Source organism: Pongo abelii, chromosome 16, assembly GCF_028885655.2.
Source record: "Pongo abelii isolate AG06213 chromosome 16, NHGRI_mPonAbe1-v2.0_pri, whole genome shotgun sequence".
Lineage (NCBI taxonomy): Eukaryota > Metazoa > Chordata > Mammalia > Primates > Hominidae > Pongo > Pongo abelii.
This window is the reverse complement of record NC_072001.2, coordinates 69,843,239-69,859,148: the sequence shown is the minus strand read 5'-3', so window position 1 is coordinate 69,859,148 and position 15,910 is coordinate 69,843,239. Positions and strand designations below refer to the sequence as shown.

The 15,910-nt window shown below is 51.1% G+C and overlaps 1 protein-coding gene across 1 annotated transcript in view; it reads right to left on the bottom strand.

Moving 5' to 3' along the window:
• SMAD6 (SMAD family member 6) overlaps positions 1-15,910 on the bottom strand; it is an 80,843-nt gene that overhangs the window by 51,567 nt on the left and 13,366 nt on the right. The window contains exon 3 of the mRNA XM_002825596.6: positions 14,920-14,997. Coding sequence (XP_002825642.3) covers positions 14,920-14,997 — 78 coding nt within the window. The remainder of the gene's footprint in view (positions 1-14,919; positions 14,998-15,910) is intronic.

The following is a 15,910-nucleotide window of genomic DNA, read 5'->3' as shown; positions in this document are numbered from 1 at the left end:
AGCCACTGTTATTACTACTCCTACTGCTGTTGTCATTATTACTATGAAAAAGCCAGGACTAACTTGTGGGTAATGACTCCACACCGTGTCCTCCTGCATGAGGTGGGCCATGCCAGGTGCCAGGGCCACCAGTTTCCTGGTTACAACCTCAAGACACAAATGCAGACCAAGGTCCTGCCCAAAAGTCACTCACAGTCTGACTGGGACAGCAGATAAACTCAATGCAAATTCAATGCACTACAAGCGAGCAGTATAGAGATGAAAGCCACTGAAGGTTCAGAAGAGAGAGGCCGCTGTGGGCTGTGTAATCCCTGAAGGCTTCCTGGAAAAGGAAGGCTTTTCATGAACCTTACGGACAAATCAGATGTAACAAAATCAAAGAAAAGAAGCTGTCAGAAAGAGAGGAACCAGAAAATCCATCTACCCCAACTTCTCCCCCATGACCCAGCCCATCCCTCCATCCATCCCTGTCAAAAGACAGCGGGCAGTCCGCATCCTTGGCATTTCCTTCCAAGGAACAGCCCTGCACCAAGGAGAGGTGTGGGCATGAAAACAGAGAATCCTGACACCATGCGTCAGCGGGGCACCCACATGTGTCCCCGCATCTGGGCAGGAGGGTCTGATGGACGGCTGGTCTGGGATCTCGGGCTTTAACTCCCTCCCCACCTTTTTTTTTCCATGGACCTGAATTTGAGTTTGTCTGGGGAGTGTTTTCTTAAGCCCAAGTGTTTTTCCTGCAGCCCAGGCCCACCCCCTCCCCACCCCTTCTGCGGGCCCAGGCCCTCATCTGGAGCAGAGGGCCCAGCGAAATGCTGACTGGCCCGGCCGCGGTGCCGCCTTTGATGCACACCACTCTCCAGACTTCAATGTCGCTGTGTGCACGGCCCCTTTAATAAGTTATTTCCGTGGAAAACCCTGGTAACTCGGTCGTGAATCAAGCCTATAAACACCTCAAACCCATCAAAGCACCCAAGAAAGGGAGGGGGCGGGCCAGGGAAGAAAATCCCTTACGGTAACTCACACAGTGCTCCCTCAGAAGGGCCTGGGAGTCCACGCTGTCAGAGGGGCCCGGCGCCCCCTCGCCTGGGGCCCAGCCAGCCGGCTGAAAACACCACGCTGTCACCCTGAAATCCAAGGATCCAAAACCCCAAAGGACACTGTCCGTCAGTGGTCCTGGGGACAATCTTGACCCAACTCCCAGCAAGATTTACAGCCCAGAGAGGCAGACCGGGCCGGCTGCTCCCGGGGTACAGGAATGTAATGTTTTGGCTACCGGTGAAAGGCCCAGTTTATTGGAAACACACTTCTTTTCCAATGTTTAGTTTCCTTTCACTCTTTTCTCCTTTTTGTTTTTCCCAGAGTGCACTGCCCAGGGCCTTAGGAAAGGACATTATGGAGCTTAAAATCCGGCCTCAGGGGTGCCGGGGGATGCAGGGAGATGCAGGGGGACAGGACTCAGTTTTGTCTGAGTAGCAGGATGGCCACCACCTCCATGTGGGCAGAGGTCCTGGACGCAGACAGGGGAGACCCTGCTCTAGGCCGAGCTCTGCCACTTGGGAACTGGGGACCAAGCACAGGCGCTGCCCCTCTCAGGGCCCCATCTGTAAGAGGGTGAATGAGCCAAATCCCCTCTAGAGGGGCTTCTGACTAAAACGCTGTGGTCTTGGAAAACAGTCTGGCACAATAGCTAATAAGGCTGACCACACATATAATGTAGAGCTCAGCAATTCCACTCCCAGGTATGTACCCAAGAGAAGTATGACCTTGTGTCCTCAAAAAGGCTGGTATAAGGTATTGATTGTAACATCATGGGTAGAAACCAAAAGCTGGGCACTATCAATAACTGGAAACCATCAGTAATAGAATGGATATGTTAGACTAGTAGAATCACGGTCCATTCCCACAGAATATTATCCGGCAATGAGAATGAGCAATTGGCAATACACAACAACAATATGGATAAGGCCGGGTGCAGTGGCTCACACCTGTAATCCCAGCACTTTGGGAGGCTGAGGCAGGTGGATCACGAGGTCAGGAGTTCGAGACCAGCCTGACCAACATGGGGAAACCCCATCTCTACTAAAAATACAAAAATTAGCTGGGCGTGGTGGCACGCTCCTGTAATCTCAGCTACTCAGGAGGCTGAGGCAGGAGAATCGCTTGAATCTGGGAGGCGGAGGTTGCAGTGAGCCAAGATCACGCCACTGCATTCCAGCCTGGGCGACAGAACGAGACTCGGCCTCAAAAATAAAAACCAAAACAAACCAACAAACAAACAAAAGGATGAATCCCATGACTATTCTGTTGAGTTAAAGAAGCTATATTCCCAAAAGCCAACAGGGTATGCCTTGTGTGCCTCAGGTTCAAAAACCAGAAAACTAGACAATGGGGTTAGAAGTCAGGATAGAGCTGAGGTACACTTGGTGAGTGGGGAGTGGCTGAAAGGGGACATGAGAGGGGGCTTTTGAGGTCATGGCCTGTTGCTTCATCTGGGCTATAGTGACACAAGAAAGCTCACTTTGGCCAGGCATGGTGTGGCTCACGCCAGTAATCCTAGCACTTTGGGAGGCCAAGGCGGGTGGATCACCTGAGTTCGGGAGTTTAAGACCAGCCTGACCAACATGGAGAAACCCCATCTCTACTAAAAATACAAAATTAGCTGGGTGTCGTGGTGCATGCCTGTAATCCCAGCTACTTGGGGAGGCTGAGGCAGGAGAATTGCTTGAACCCAGGAGGCAGAGGTTACCGTGAGCGGAGATTGCGCCATTGCACTCCAGCCTGGGCAGCAAGAGCAACACTCTACCTCAAAAAAAAAAAAGAATGTTCACTTTGTGAAAATTGTTCACATGTGACATCTGCACTTTTCTGCATGTATTATGCATTGGTAAAAAGTTTACCTTAAACAAAAAAAAAAACTCTACACTTTGGGGCCATATAAATCTATTCGCTAAGCCCACAGTCATCCGTGTATCAATTAAAAGGATTTCTGGGACGCCCATCCCTGACCTACCACAGATAGAAGTCCAGCCCTCCCTGAAGTGGCATTCAAGGCCCTCTCCCTGTGGGCCTCATTCCTTACTGCCCTGCCAGAATCACTCCCCATTCCCAGAACAAGTGTCCTCACATCTTCGTGCCTTTGCCCAACAGTTTCCTAGGCTGGGATGCCCTTTCCCTGCTTAAGCCTGGTGAAACCTTGCACCTTCAAACCCAGCTCTGACCCCAGCCTCCCTGGCAGCCGCCCTGGCACACTACTTATTGGAGAAACAGCATTTATGGCTGGGCACAGTGGCTCACACCTGTAATCTCAGCATTTTGGGAGGCCAAGCCAGGTGGGTCACTTGAGGCCAGGAGTTCGAGACCAGCCTGGCTAACTTGGTGAAACCCCATCTCTACTAAAAATACAAAAATTAGCCGGGCATGGTGGCGCATGCCTGTAGTCCCAGCTACTTGGGAGGCTGAGAGACGAGAATCACTTGAACCTGGCAGGCAGAGGTTGCAGTGAGCCGAGATCATGCCACTGGCACTCCAGCCTGGGTGACATGGTGAGTGAGACTCTGTCTTAAAAAAAAAAAAAAAAAAAAAAGAAGAAGAAAAAAGAAAAACAAAAAGAAAAAAGAAACAGCATTTGCCTTGCCTCCCTAGGAAGTGCTTTTCCCCCAGTCTTTTCTATTAGATTCGAAGTTTGCTGAGACTGCCCAATCTCCTGGGTATTTTCTCCTTCTCACAATCCCATCCCTCAAGCTAACATTCGATTACCAATTCACTAAATTACCATTCACTGAAAATTACATGTGTGCCAGGCACACCGTGCTACATATTGTCATGTGATCTCCATGACCTACTCCAAGCTGTTGCTGAGCCCACCTTTCAGGAGAGGAAATGCAGGCTGCAAAGGGAAGCAAAGTGTTGTTGACGGCAGGTCTGCCTGGCCCCAAAGCCTGGGCTTTCAGCCTCTGCCGGCCATCCCTACCCCTCACTCCACACCCCACTGCAAGATCTGGAAGCAGGACTTGGGAGAGCTGTATGGCTCTTTATTTTTTACTAAAACTGTTCAGACCCAAGGGAGGCATCAGGGCAAGGGCATATCAGGGCTCAGGTGGGGCTAGCTCTGGCTTTCCTGAACAATCACAGAGAATCTACCTGGATAGGATGACAACATCCGTTTGGAGGAGTTGGTCAGGGAATGTTACTTTAACCACTGCCAGACTCAGTTTGCTCATCTAAAAACTGGAAGTTACAACACCTGCCTTACCAGGTTGTGGTAAGAATAGAATATGTAAGCCCCCAGTGACCCTCAGAGGGATGGTCAGATGTAACCTCCTTGCACAGCTAACCCCCAGAACACAAATCACAGCTATAGAGACTAGAGCCAGCACAGCTCACAAAAGAACAGGCTGTTTATCCCATGGATGCTTATGCCCAGAAGTAATCAGGCACCAACCAGGGGCTCTGATACAGAAAGGACTCCTGCCTTGAGGGGGAGACAGTCTGGGGGCTCTGCGATCCTTCCAGGTCCATCTAGATTTGGGTTCTTAGCCCAGGCTGCGCATTAGAGTCACCTGGGGAATTAAAAAAAAAAAAAAAAAATCCCAATGCCCAGTCCAGTCCCAACCATTTTTGGAATGCGGTCTGAGCTTTTCCAAAACTCTTCACAGGATTGATGTGCAAACAGGGTGGAGAACCAATGATTTGGACCAACTGACCCATTTATACATGAACAAGCCCAAGTGGAAGTAGTTTGAGGCCACCAAGAAACAGGGAACAGAGGCAGGACTAGGAGCTGGGCCTCCTGGCCCCCAGGTAGGGGTGGTGCTACCTTTAGACTCAGAGGAAACCTCTGAGCTCTCTCTGGCCTTCGCCCTGTAAGGGAGAATGCAGCTAAGACAGCTGGGCAGCCAGGTAGCAGGAGACAAGGTCTGCCTACTTAAGAGCCTGGGCCCTCTCTCCACCCTCCTCGGCTTCCCTCTCAGTCAAACAGCACAGGAAGCCCCAGAGATTTCATCACCTAGCCCCCCAACCCCAGTCAGAGTCTCCTTGGGCCTGAGACAGACAATCCCAGCTGAGAGAGTCTGGTGGTGTGGAGACGCCTTGGCCTCTCTGTGCAATCTGTCCTGTTTTATTTTGAACCCTCAGAGGGAAGGGGCAGTGGACCCCTCTGTGAATCACAAACATAACCCCAATGCCTACTACACACCAGGCTCTGCCCTCAGAGCCAAGTTCCCCAAGCCTCATTCCCAACATCTGCCCCTGGGGAGCAGCCTAGAGTTCTCACTTTGGAAACAGTGTCTCCTCCTCCCCAGTGATCCCGGGGTCGGGGGAGGGTGCAGGGAAGGGGCCTGGGAGTGACCCTGCACATCCCTCGGGCCCAGTAGCCTCCTCAGGGGCCAAACCTGAGGTCCAGAGTGGATGTGTGGTTTGCAGACCACACAGCCACTGGGTGGCAGAGCCAGGGACATTTCCCCTGAATGTCATACATAAAGCAGTGGGCAGGAGGACTGAGGAAGGTGAGTGAAGGGGTGGCAGGTGGGGGAGAACCAGTCCTTGGACACCCGGAGGACACAGGCCCTGAGGGGCTGGCATGGCCACCTGTCTGCAGCGGTGCCTGCTGGGTGCCCCATTTCACATTTCTCCAAGGAAGCTGCAGCCAGACAGCTGTACCCACTCCAACCCCTCTCCCAATGCTCCCCACTGACCACATCTGCCCAGCAAAGCCCCTCACCTTAGCTGCCTTCCCATGGCTGCTGAGGAGCCAAATGGTGCCCTGCCCCTCCCAATTTCAGCCCATGTGACGAAGCCGGCCTCCCCTCCTTCTTCCCCACCTGGCATGGAAGGCCTCCCAGCCCAGCTTCTCCCTGCTCTGTCCAGCACTGGCACTATCCTGGACAACTCAAAGAGATCAAAATGACTTCCAGACCCCTATCTGTGAGCTCCCATCTCTCCTTTTAAAAATCAATTAAAGTTTTGGCAACGATTCACCTTGCAGTCTGGGATGGTGGTTTTGATGTCCGCTCCAGACATGAGACCTCTGTTTTTCCAAATCTAGAAACTGCTACCAAATGGTGAGGGTAGGGTCCCTCCCTGGGTCCAGAGCAGCCCCTGCTTTGCAGAGATGCCAGCCTCAGGGTCTTACCCTCTCTGGCAGGGGGTGCCAGGCCCTGACTGGGGGGCATGGGGAAATGGGCCATGAATATCAGGAATTCCTTCCAGAAAGGACAACTGGGAAAGCAATGCATCTCTGCTTCCCTTGGCAGCCAAGGGCCATGGAGGAAAAATGTTTAATATAAAAACATCTGACAAAGTGCCTTCAGGATATATTTTCTGCATCAAAGAAGTAGCTCTTGGCAACAGCCACTCTACCTTGACAAGGAAACTTTCGAGCGCGCGCAGTTCCCGATTGTTACAGACGCCCGGGGAAAGCATGCCAGTGGGGATAGGAGGAGGGGGACCCTAGAACCCAGCAGGCAGATGGTTGTGATTAGGCTGGACGCAACCAAGTACATTTTCTGGAATTTCAGGTCTCCTCAGACAACCTGCCGGTTCCCCTGATGATGCAGGCCGCCTATGTATAGTTAGGGGTAGGGGCCATCTGCAGCCAGCCCTGGACAGGCACCCGACACCCTGCCTCGCCAGCAGCCTCCCCTCAGAAACTCACCCAGCTGCCATCTCACTGGTCATTCATTTATCCACTCAGCAATCACCCAATGAGCAGAGCCACTGGGGGGCTCAGGGTGATCATTGTTCATGCTAAGTCTCAGGTACCCAGGGACACAGAAGCCCCAGAAGCTCAAGAACCATGTTTGTGTCCTGAATCTTCCAGGGCCAGCAAGGGCGCCTCATCAGACACTGAGGAACCCAACAGACTGCCTGGGTTCCAATCCCAGCTCTATTGCTTTCTTGCTGGGTGACCTTGGGCAAGTTACTTAACCTCTCTGAGCCTGTTACTTCTTCCTTTAATTTGGCTAATAAAAGTGGCTACCTCAGAGTTGTTGGGAGTAGTCCATGAATAAATATATTTATGGCACTTAGAGAGTACCTGGCACAGGTACTTTGTGTTAGCTATGATTATTAAATATGTGTGATGATCTTTCTGTCTTTAAGGGCTCTCTCTGGATCTCTTTACCCCAGGCAAAAATTCATTCATTCATTCATTCATTCATTCATTCATTTATTCCACAATGACTCCCTGGCTGTGAGCTAGGCCCAGTATTAGAAGCGAGATGAGGTCCTTCAGGACCAAGTGTATCCCAGGGTTCCCTGGTATCCATGACCATGATCAGCTGTTTCAGCTCATTCCTCTAGTGTTCAAGACAACCTCTCTGGATTCATCTTTCCCCATTCCTCCATCTCTCGCTTATTTACTTTCTAGCCACAAACTCTTAGAACATATGGTATTAACTGCATGCCTCCTTGCTTTTGCATAAGCTGTTCCTCCTACTTGAAAGGTTATCTATAGCCTGTTGTCCTCCTGGTGAACTCTTAGTCATCCTACAAAACCCAACTCAGAATCACCTTCTCTGTGAAGGTGAATGCCCCCTGAATACTCCCATCCCCACCCCAGCAGAGTCCCCTGCTTTGAGCACATCTCTAGGGCAGCACTCAGCATGATCAGTCACCACTGTCTGTTTGCTGTCTGCCTCTCCTCTAGACCAGCAGCTCCTAGAGGGGAAGGTCCAGCCTTTCTCCATTTTGTATCATCTGCCACTGGCATGTAGTAGATTCTTTTTTCCCCCTTTTTATAATAAATTCTTCTTTGTTTTTAATTTTTATTTTTCTTATGTTTTTAGAGACAGGGTCTTGTTCTGTTGCTCAGGTTGGATTAGAGTGCAATGGTGCGATCACGGCTCACTATAGCCTCCAACTCCTGAGCTCAAGTGATCCTCCTGCCTCAGTGGCTGGGACTACAGGTGTGTGCCACCACGGCCAGCTAATTTTTAAATTTTTTTAAGAGGTAGGGGTCTTGCTATGTTGCCCCGAGCTGGTCTCAAACTCCCAGACTCAAGCAATCCTCCTGTCTCAGCCTAGGATTACAGGCACAAGCCACCACACCCGGCTGCAGTAAATTCTGAATAATAAATGTTCAATACATTGACTTGTCATTCAAAAGCCCACACTCAGGAAACACAATAGCCCTGAAGTCCTTTGTCTGAGGCCATGGGGAGTCTAAAAGCTGTGTTACCTCTGCTGAGTCAGTTGCCCTCTCTGGACTTTGCAAGTATACCCCCACTGCAGCCCCCAAGCTTTAGTGCCTTGGGATGGAGGGGTGGAGGTCCAAGACACCGATCCCCTCCCTCCTCATGACTTTGTTCCATGCCACAGTTTTGCTTTTGGCCAACGACAGGAGAAGCTAAGATGCCCCAGGACAGAAGCCCTAGCTCTGTGACTACTCCCCACCCCAAGGCCTGGGAGCTGGTACTTACAGCCTGGAACACATCAGCACCAAGGAGCCCCTGAGATCAGTGACCCAGTGGACCCAATATACAGCTAAGCAAACTGAGACTAGAGAGGTGAGGAATTTGCCTGAGGTCACATGGCAGGAAAAGGGCACAGCTGAGCCTAGAAACCACTCTGGCACACTGCCCACCATCCCGCATTGCTTCTTGGCAGACACGGGTTGGCTGGGCCCTCCTTCAGCTGCCTGTTCCCCCAGGACTGCTCTAGTCATCCCCATCACTCCTGCCAACCCCCCCTCACAACTCTACCCCAGCCCAGGAAGAATGGGTCCTTCTGTGAGATACTCAGGAGGTGTTAGGAAGGGAAGGCATTTTTTTTTTCCTTTGGTTGGTCATGGCTAAAAAGACACGTGGCAAGGGCTTGATGTGAGTAGTAAATACCATCCATTTGGAACTGGAGCTGAATGCCCCTTCTCCCCCACCCATTTCTGAGTTGGAAATGGCAGGGTGGTGCTGGCCAGAATTGGTATCAGTCTGGCAACCTGTCCACTGCCTCTAGGCTGGAGCCTGACCCCTGGGGATAGGCAGAGTGGGCATGGGTCATGCCTGAGGGCCACCTCTGAAACCCAAGGGGACCAGGCTAGGTTCAAGTCTGATTGTTTCAGGGCACCATTCACCCAGATGAAATGCCCTTCCTGCTCTCCAAAACTTAATGAAATGTTCTTTTCAGCTAAAACGTATCCCCTGCCCTCCTGCTTTCCCTTTGAAACCACTCTGCACACAGCACCCCCGACCCACAGGCAATGAGCACTCTCATGTGACAGGCTTGAGCATCGTCATGTGATAGCAACATTCCGCAGTCCCTGCATATCGGTCAGGTGTGATCAGTCTGTGAAAATTCACGGAGCTGGCACTTATATGTCCACTCTGCATGTTTGGATAGAAGTTTTTTAAAAAAATCTTTCCCAGGTCCCGGCCTCTGCCCATCTCGTCTCCCACTAACATCTGGAGCTTTGCTTCCCAGTCCCTCGAAACTCCTTTGGTTTCTCAACATCAAGCTCTTTTCACACCTCCAGGTCTTTGCATCTGCTGTATCTGGAATGCTCCAAATCCTGTCTTTCTGACTTCCATTCATTCTTTAAAAGATATCGCCTCTTCCAGGAAGCCTTCCCCAGCTACCTCCCTACCACGCCAAGAGTTGATCACTAATCCCTTCTTCCTCTGGACTGCCTCTTGTTATTGTTTGTGTCTTTACCTATCTGTGAATACCTTGAGGGCAGAAATAATGTAACTTTTATCTCTGTGCCCCTAGCCCTATGCACAGTGCCTGGAACACTGTGATGGCCACACCCACCACATGCAGTGTGACAGGCCTTGGCTGACTCACAGGCATCATCTCATTTAACCCTCACCACTAGGGATATGTTGTTATTATCATCCCCATTTTACAAGTGAGAAAACTGAGGGACAAAGCAGCTGAGTGGCTCTCCCAAGGTCTCACAACTAATAGAGCCCACTGGTGCAGAGCCCATGCTCTTCAGCCCACCACAGCTATAGGGACTCGGAACATACTGAATGGACTGAACCGCACACCCTGGAACACGGAACTCTTAGAGTCTGTTAGATGAGGGTGTTGGATAAGAACACACTTGGTCCCTGTAATCAAGAAAACAGCAGGAAATGACACCGCACACACACACTCCTCTCCCAGCTTCAGTAGGCACTGACGGTAACACCAGACAGCACCAACCCCAACGGACCCCGGAAATGGGCAAACGGCAGGCACAGTTGCTACCCAGTGGCAGGTGGGTAAGCAGTGTGGACCCACCTTGGGTTGCAACCCTAGGTGGGTCCACGCTGCTCTGCTTGCTGTATGGCTCTGAGCCAGTCTCCCAACCTCCCTGAGCCTCTGTTCCCAAACTCTGCCAACTTACACAATGCAGCAATCTACAAAATGATCTGTGCCCTCAAGGAGCTTACAGTCTGGTTGGTGGAGGAAAGACACCCACATCCAGCTCACCCCCAACTCTCCATGTAGCCTACTGTGGCTCCCTTCCTTCCCCTGGCATCCTCCTTTCTAAACTGAAGGGCCTGCTCTCACTAACACAGCTCTAAAGAAACCCACATGCTGTGAGGACTGAGATACCAGGCACAGAGGGCCAAGGTTCCAGCAAGGACTGCACGATCCCAGTGATGGGCAGCTTAGACTATGCCTTGCATATAGCTGGACAGTGACTGCCCAGCTCCCACCCTGAGGGCCCTGCCCAGTGATCCACAACAAGCGTCCCCATCCCCTTCCCCGCGCCAGACCCTGGCAGGGGTAAAGTATCTCATTTAACCCTCACCATTAAGGATATGTTGTTATTATCATCCTCATTTCACAAGTGAGAAAACGGAGGGACAGGGTGCTTAATAAAGCACTTGAATGGTTATCTTACGGGCACTAGAATAAGACAGCAGAGGGGAGCCACTGGTCCTAAAGAAGCTTGTTCAGTGCGCTGCCTCCAGCCCCACAGCATGGAGTCAGGCAGGCCCGGGTGCTTAAGCAGCCCTGCCACTTCAGGCTCCCGCTAAGTGACTCAGAGCTCACCCAGCCCGGCCTGGCCAGGGCTCCTTCCCTCACCCAGGGCTTAAAGCTCGTTATGACATGTTCATTGTTTTTCTAGGCTGGAGTCAGAGATGCTGAGAGAACCCTGCCCTCTGCCACCAGCCTTTCTCGGAACTGCCATTTCTTCATCCTGCAATTCTGAGAATTATGGCATGTTCTACTTTAAAGTTGAAAAAAAACACAAAAATTTGCCTACCAGCCACTTACACCTTAGTATGAATTTATTTAACTAGCTTCTCTTCCTTTCCTCCCCAAACTAAACTGCAATCAAGCAAATGGAAGAGGAAAGGAAATACAGCAGAGAAGAGGACAGCCTGACAGGGGCCTTGGACAGTCAGGTGACAGCACCCCAGGCCCTGAATTAGGCGAGGAAACCAGAGTGCCAAAGTTCTGAAGGTACCCCAAAAGTTCTAGGCTTTCCATTCTTCCCAAATCCCATCAAAGACTCCAGGTGTAAGGTCTCCAGATTGGGTTAAAGCTCTGCATTCTAGCCTCCCTCCACCACCCCCTTCCCCAGTGACCTTGGTGAGACCACTAGCCCCCTCTACAAGGGAATCACGTATCCAAATTGGGAGCTGATGTAGAGACCAAATGAAGGTTTTCCATCAACTACTCAGCAGAGAGCTGAAGCAAGTGAGTCTCCTTTCCTGCGGCCCCTCGCCCTGCCCACTCATGCCTCCTTGCCTGCCTGGGCCTGGGACTAAGCCTCAAGAGGCCCATTCTTCCCCCAAGTAGCCTCAACAACAGGACAGGGAAGTAAAGCAGAGACCATGGAGCTGGATAAAACAGATAGAGTCCCAGGCCCGGCACTGGGATTGTCATTGTGCGAGACAAACTAGGGCAGTCTCCATCCTGGGGCTGCAGACACCCTGTTTGGGGATGACGTACATCCCAGGACACTAAGGGTGACAAGGCTCTCGGGATCGGCAGACCCCGAGAACTCTGGGAGATGGAAGGCCAGGCCAGCGAGTAGTGTGATCTCTGGGTGGTCCCCAGGGTTTGTCCAGTAGTGGCCTGGAAGGGCACGGAGCCGCCCTGCATGCTTGCTAGCCCCTCATCCCCTTCCCCGGTACTTAAATCAGGACAGGTGTCCACCAAGCTCCTTTTGATCATTTTGCTTTGCTCCTGCCAGGGTCTGGCTTGGGGAAGGGAACAGGGATGCTTGTTGTAGAACACTGGGCAGGGCCCTCAGGGTGGGAGCTGGGCAGTCACACTGTCCAGGCTCACGTTCCAAGCCTGCCACTTACATTATGGGCAGTTGGCCCAGCAATGAGCCTTAGTTTCCTCCTCTATGAAATGGGGAGAATCACACCTGTCTCACGGGGTTGTGGTAAGGAGTCAATGAAATGGAGAATGTTGGCACTTAGCAAAGTGCATAACATGTAGTGAGCGTCAATAAATGTCAACTGCTGTCATCATCAGCACCATCATCATTATTTGTCCTTAGCCATCAAATGCCCTGGCCTGGCCCAACACATTGTGCACACCTCTGCCCCTCACCTTTCTGACTTCACCTCCGGTCCTGCCCTCCCACACAACCTTGCATCCCATTTTGCAGAATGACTCATGCCTTCACCATCCACCAAGACCTGTCACCCCTAGGCCATTTCCCTCCCTGAATATGTCCTCCAGTGTGACAGCCAGCACAGCCCCATGTCTTTGGGCTCCCAGTAGGCAGGTGGGCAGCTTAACCCACAGGACCTCAGATCCCTAGAGCACAGAGCAAGCTGGAAAAGCTAACAGTGGGCCCTCAGGGGGGAACATTCCACACATGGCATCCCTGGAAGGGACCAGGATGACACAAAGGGAAACACTCCATTCACCTACTGAGGCCACCCAGAACTCAGACCAAAGTCCTTCAAGACCTCACTCAATGTCCTTGGCATAGGAAATCCCCAATTTCCTCCCCAAATCCTTCCGCTCCTTAGAATTCTAAAGCATTGGACACATTTTCCAACACAGTCCTTCTGCAAAGTCACAAGTAGCAGGGACCTTCTCACCACCCGGTACCAAAGACTGCTCTGGGATATCCAGGCGGAAATCTCAGACACAGGCCCAGTGAGGCCCAAAGGTAACAAAACTAATGGCCTTGGGGTCTCCTGAGACTTCCCAGCCTCTGGATTGAGGGAGAGGCCTCCTGACAGTGCTTGGGGGTCTGGTCCTTTCAGCCTGAGCCACACCAGGCCCCCTCTGGAATGGCTGGGATCAAATGAGATTACATCTGCAAACACCTTAAAACTGTAAGGTATACACATGCGCGCGCACACACACACACACACACACACACACACACACACACACACACACACAGACTTTCCACCATTAACAATAGGGAGAAAGAGTATGCCAAAAAATTACCTATCTGTCCAGACAACCAACACCAATGGAATCCATCTGAGGGCTGGCAGTGACATAAAATCGTAAATTCAGAAATACTTTCAAGCCCCTTGCTTCAAAATTATATGTGGCTTTCACTCATGTAGGTGCAGAGGAAAAAGAAAGGATTGAAATTTTAACTTGTGTTCATCTGGTTGGCCCTTTGAGGGAAATAAATTATTAGAGAAGGAAGTACTCTAATGAGGGGAGCCACCAGAGACCAGAAGGCACTCAGGAATAGGACCCCGAAGACCTGGACCCCAGGACCACCACAGCCCAGGACCCGGTTGCCCATTGTGGGACCCTGTGTGGCAAGTCACATTCCTGCTTCCGCTTCCAGCCTCCCCATCTCTGCAACAGCCATACTCTTGTAAGCTCCCATGCCTTGGTGAGAAGGGAATGGATGGGCAAAGGCTCTGGGCTGGGGAAATGGCCAGGCAGCCGTGAGCAGCCAGTGCTGCATATACTTAGAGTTGCAGAGAGACTACATCAAGAATGACAGGACTTTAGGGGAAATACATTTATTGAAGGTACATTTGGCCCTTGCAGAAAAGTGGGGGACAAAACAGTGATGAAGAGCACAGACCCTGGAGACAAACAGCCCATGGCTGTTCCAAGAGAATGCACATAAAGGCGGCCAAGTGGAGTGCCGGCCATAGCATACACTCAATAAATGGCTATGATTTTGGCGACTGCTACCATGGCATGGATGTGGGGTGAGGGAAGAATGGCTCAGATGGAGACACATAGCCATCCAGCCATGCCCACTAGGTATGCAGCCCCAGCCTGGGGGGCTGTCAGTCCCAGCCAGCATGCTGCCAGGCCACCATGCCACCAGCCATGCTCCCAAAGGGCCCCACAGACCTTGGCCCTGGCCCTCGATGTCCCCAGTCCAACACCAACCTCTCATTTCTCAAGGAAAGTTTGATTCAGGTATTCCTCTGGATGTAGGGGTCCCTATGACCAGCTTCTAATTGCATGGGACAGAGGACTCCAAACCACGGTTCCCTCGGCTTCCTATCCCAGCATCCGCTGCTCAGGGAGAGACACAGAAACCACTGGCTTTGCCAAACTCCTTGCTTGCCAGATCCTCCCTGCAAGCTCATTCAACCGGCTCCAATTCCCCCAATCTTCTGACCCTTCACATTGGTCCCTCTCCCGGAGTGGGCACAGGAGGAAGACAAATGTACACCACATCCACTTTGCTGCCTCTCGCAGCTGGGGGAAGAAGATCTCTTTCTAAACGAGAGAGGGAGAGCTGTTCTGAGCTTTTATCATTTCCAAGCGAGACAAGAGAGACAACTGGTTAAAACATGGTAGACAGGGGCTTTAAAAGTTATCTTCAGGTTTCACTCATACAGACTTTCTTAACCCCAAGAACACGAGCGACTGAAACATTGGCAACCTTCCCATCCAAGGATTGGAGGAAAAGGGAAACAAAAAGAAGAGGGGAAGTCAAAAAGTCTTCCACCAAGCCCCCTCCGCAGCTGTCCCCTTTGATAAATTTCAACACAACAGCAATGCACAACGAGAAAAAATGCTGACCTGAGAATTCACCCGGAGCAGTGATGAGGGAGTTGGTAGCCTCCGTTTCAGTGTAAGACAATGTGGAATCAGACAGATCTGTGGGAGGAAAGAAAAAGAGAACTTAGTTGGCCGTGGGGCAGCGCTCTCTTTTTTCTTCTTTCTCATGCATCTGTGTACATGTGCACGTGTGTGGATGTATGTGCTTGCAAAGGGCAGCATGTCCCTCCCAACTTTCTGATGTCACCCTGTAACCCCATCTCAGGATCACCCCAGACCAGACCAGCCAGCCCAGGAACTCTTCTGGAAAGTGCTGACTGTGGTGAAGCTGGTACCTGAAAATGCTGCAATTGCCCTGACCACAGAAATAACCCAAGTTCAGGGGACCGAGCAAGTAGCAACTTGGAGCCTCCGTGGGTAAGGTTAAATTAAGCCCCTAAACAATTCATAGTTGCTATACTTAATTACAACCATTAAAATTCTTGAAGTTGTTCCTTCTTGCTTCCTTCCTTCCTTTCTTCCTTCCTTCCTTCCTACCTCCAGCTAGAGCTGGGGAAACTGTTTTAACAAGTCACCAGCCGTCCTCACTCTGTCCCGCTTACACCCCTCTAATTAAGGGCTCAAGCATTTGCTCCCAGATTAACTTTGTTTTTTCTCTCCCCTCCCCCACTCCCTAACATCCAAACCTGCTCACAAGAGCAACTTTTAATGCCTGGACTGTTTTTTTTAAGGTGTTCTTTTTTTTTTTTTTTTTTTTAAAGTAGTTTTAAGTACTTCATATGTACATTATTGGTTTTTCCTCCGTCTGCAGAGCAGTTAGATGAGAAAGAGAAATTCTTTTGCACATTTTCTATAGAACACTGAGCTGCTAGCTTGACAAGCCGATGCCTTTTGGGACAGGCAGACTTGGAAAATTTTTCTTGGGCCTGTGCCTCTGCTACCAGCAATGGGTGTTGTCCCCGTTAAGGGACAGGCCTGTCCAGGAGTTGGAAGGCCTGCAGCACACACATCT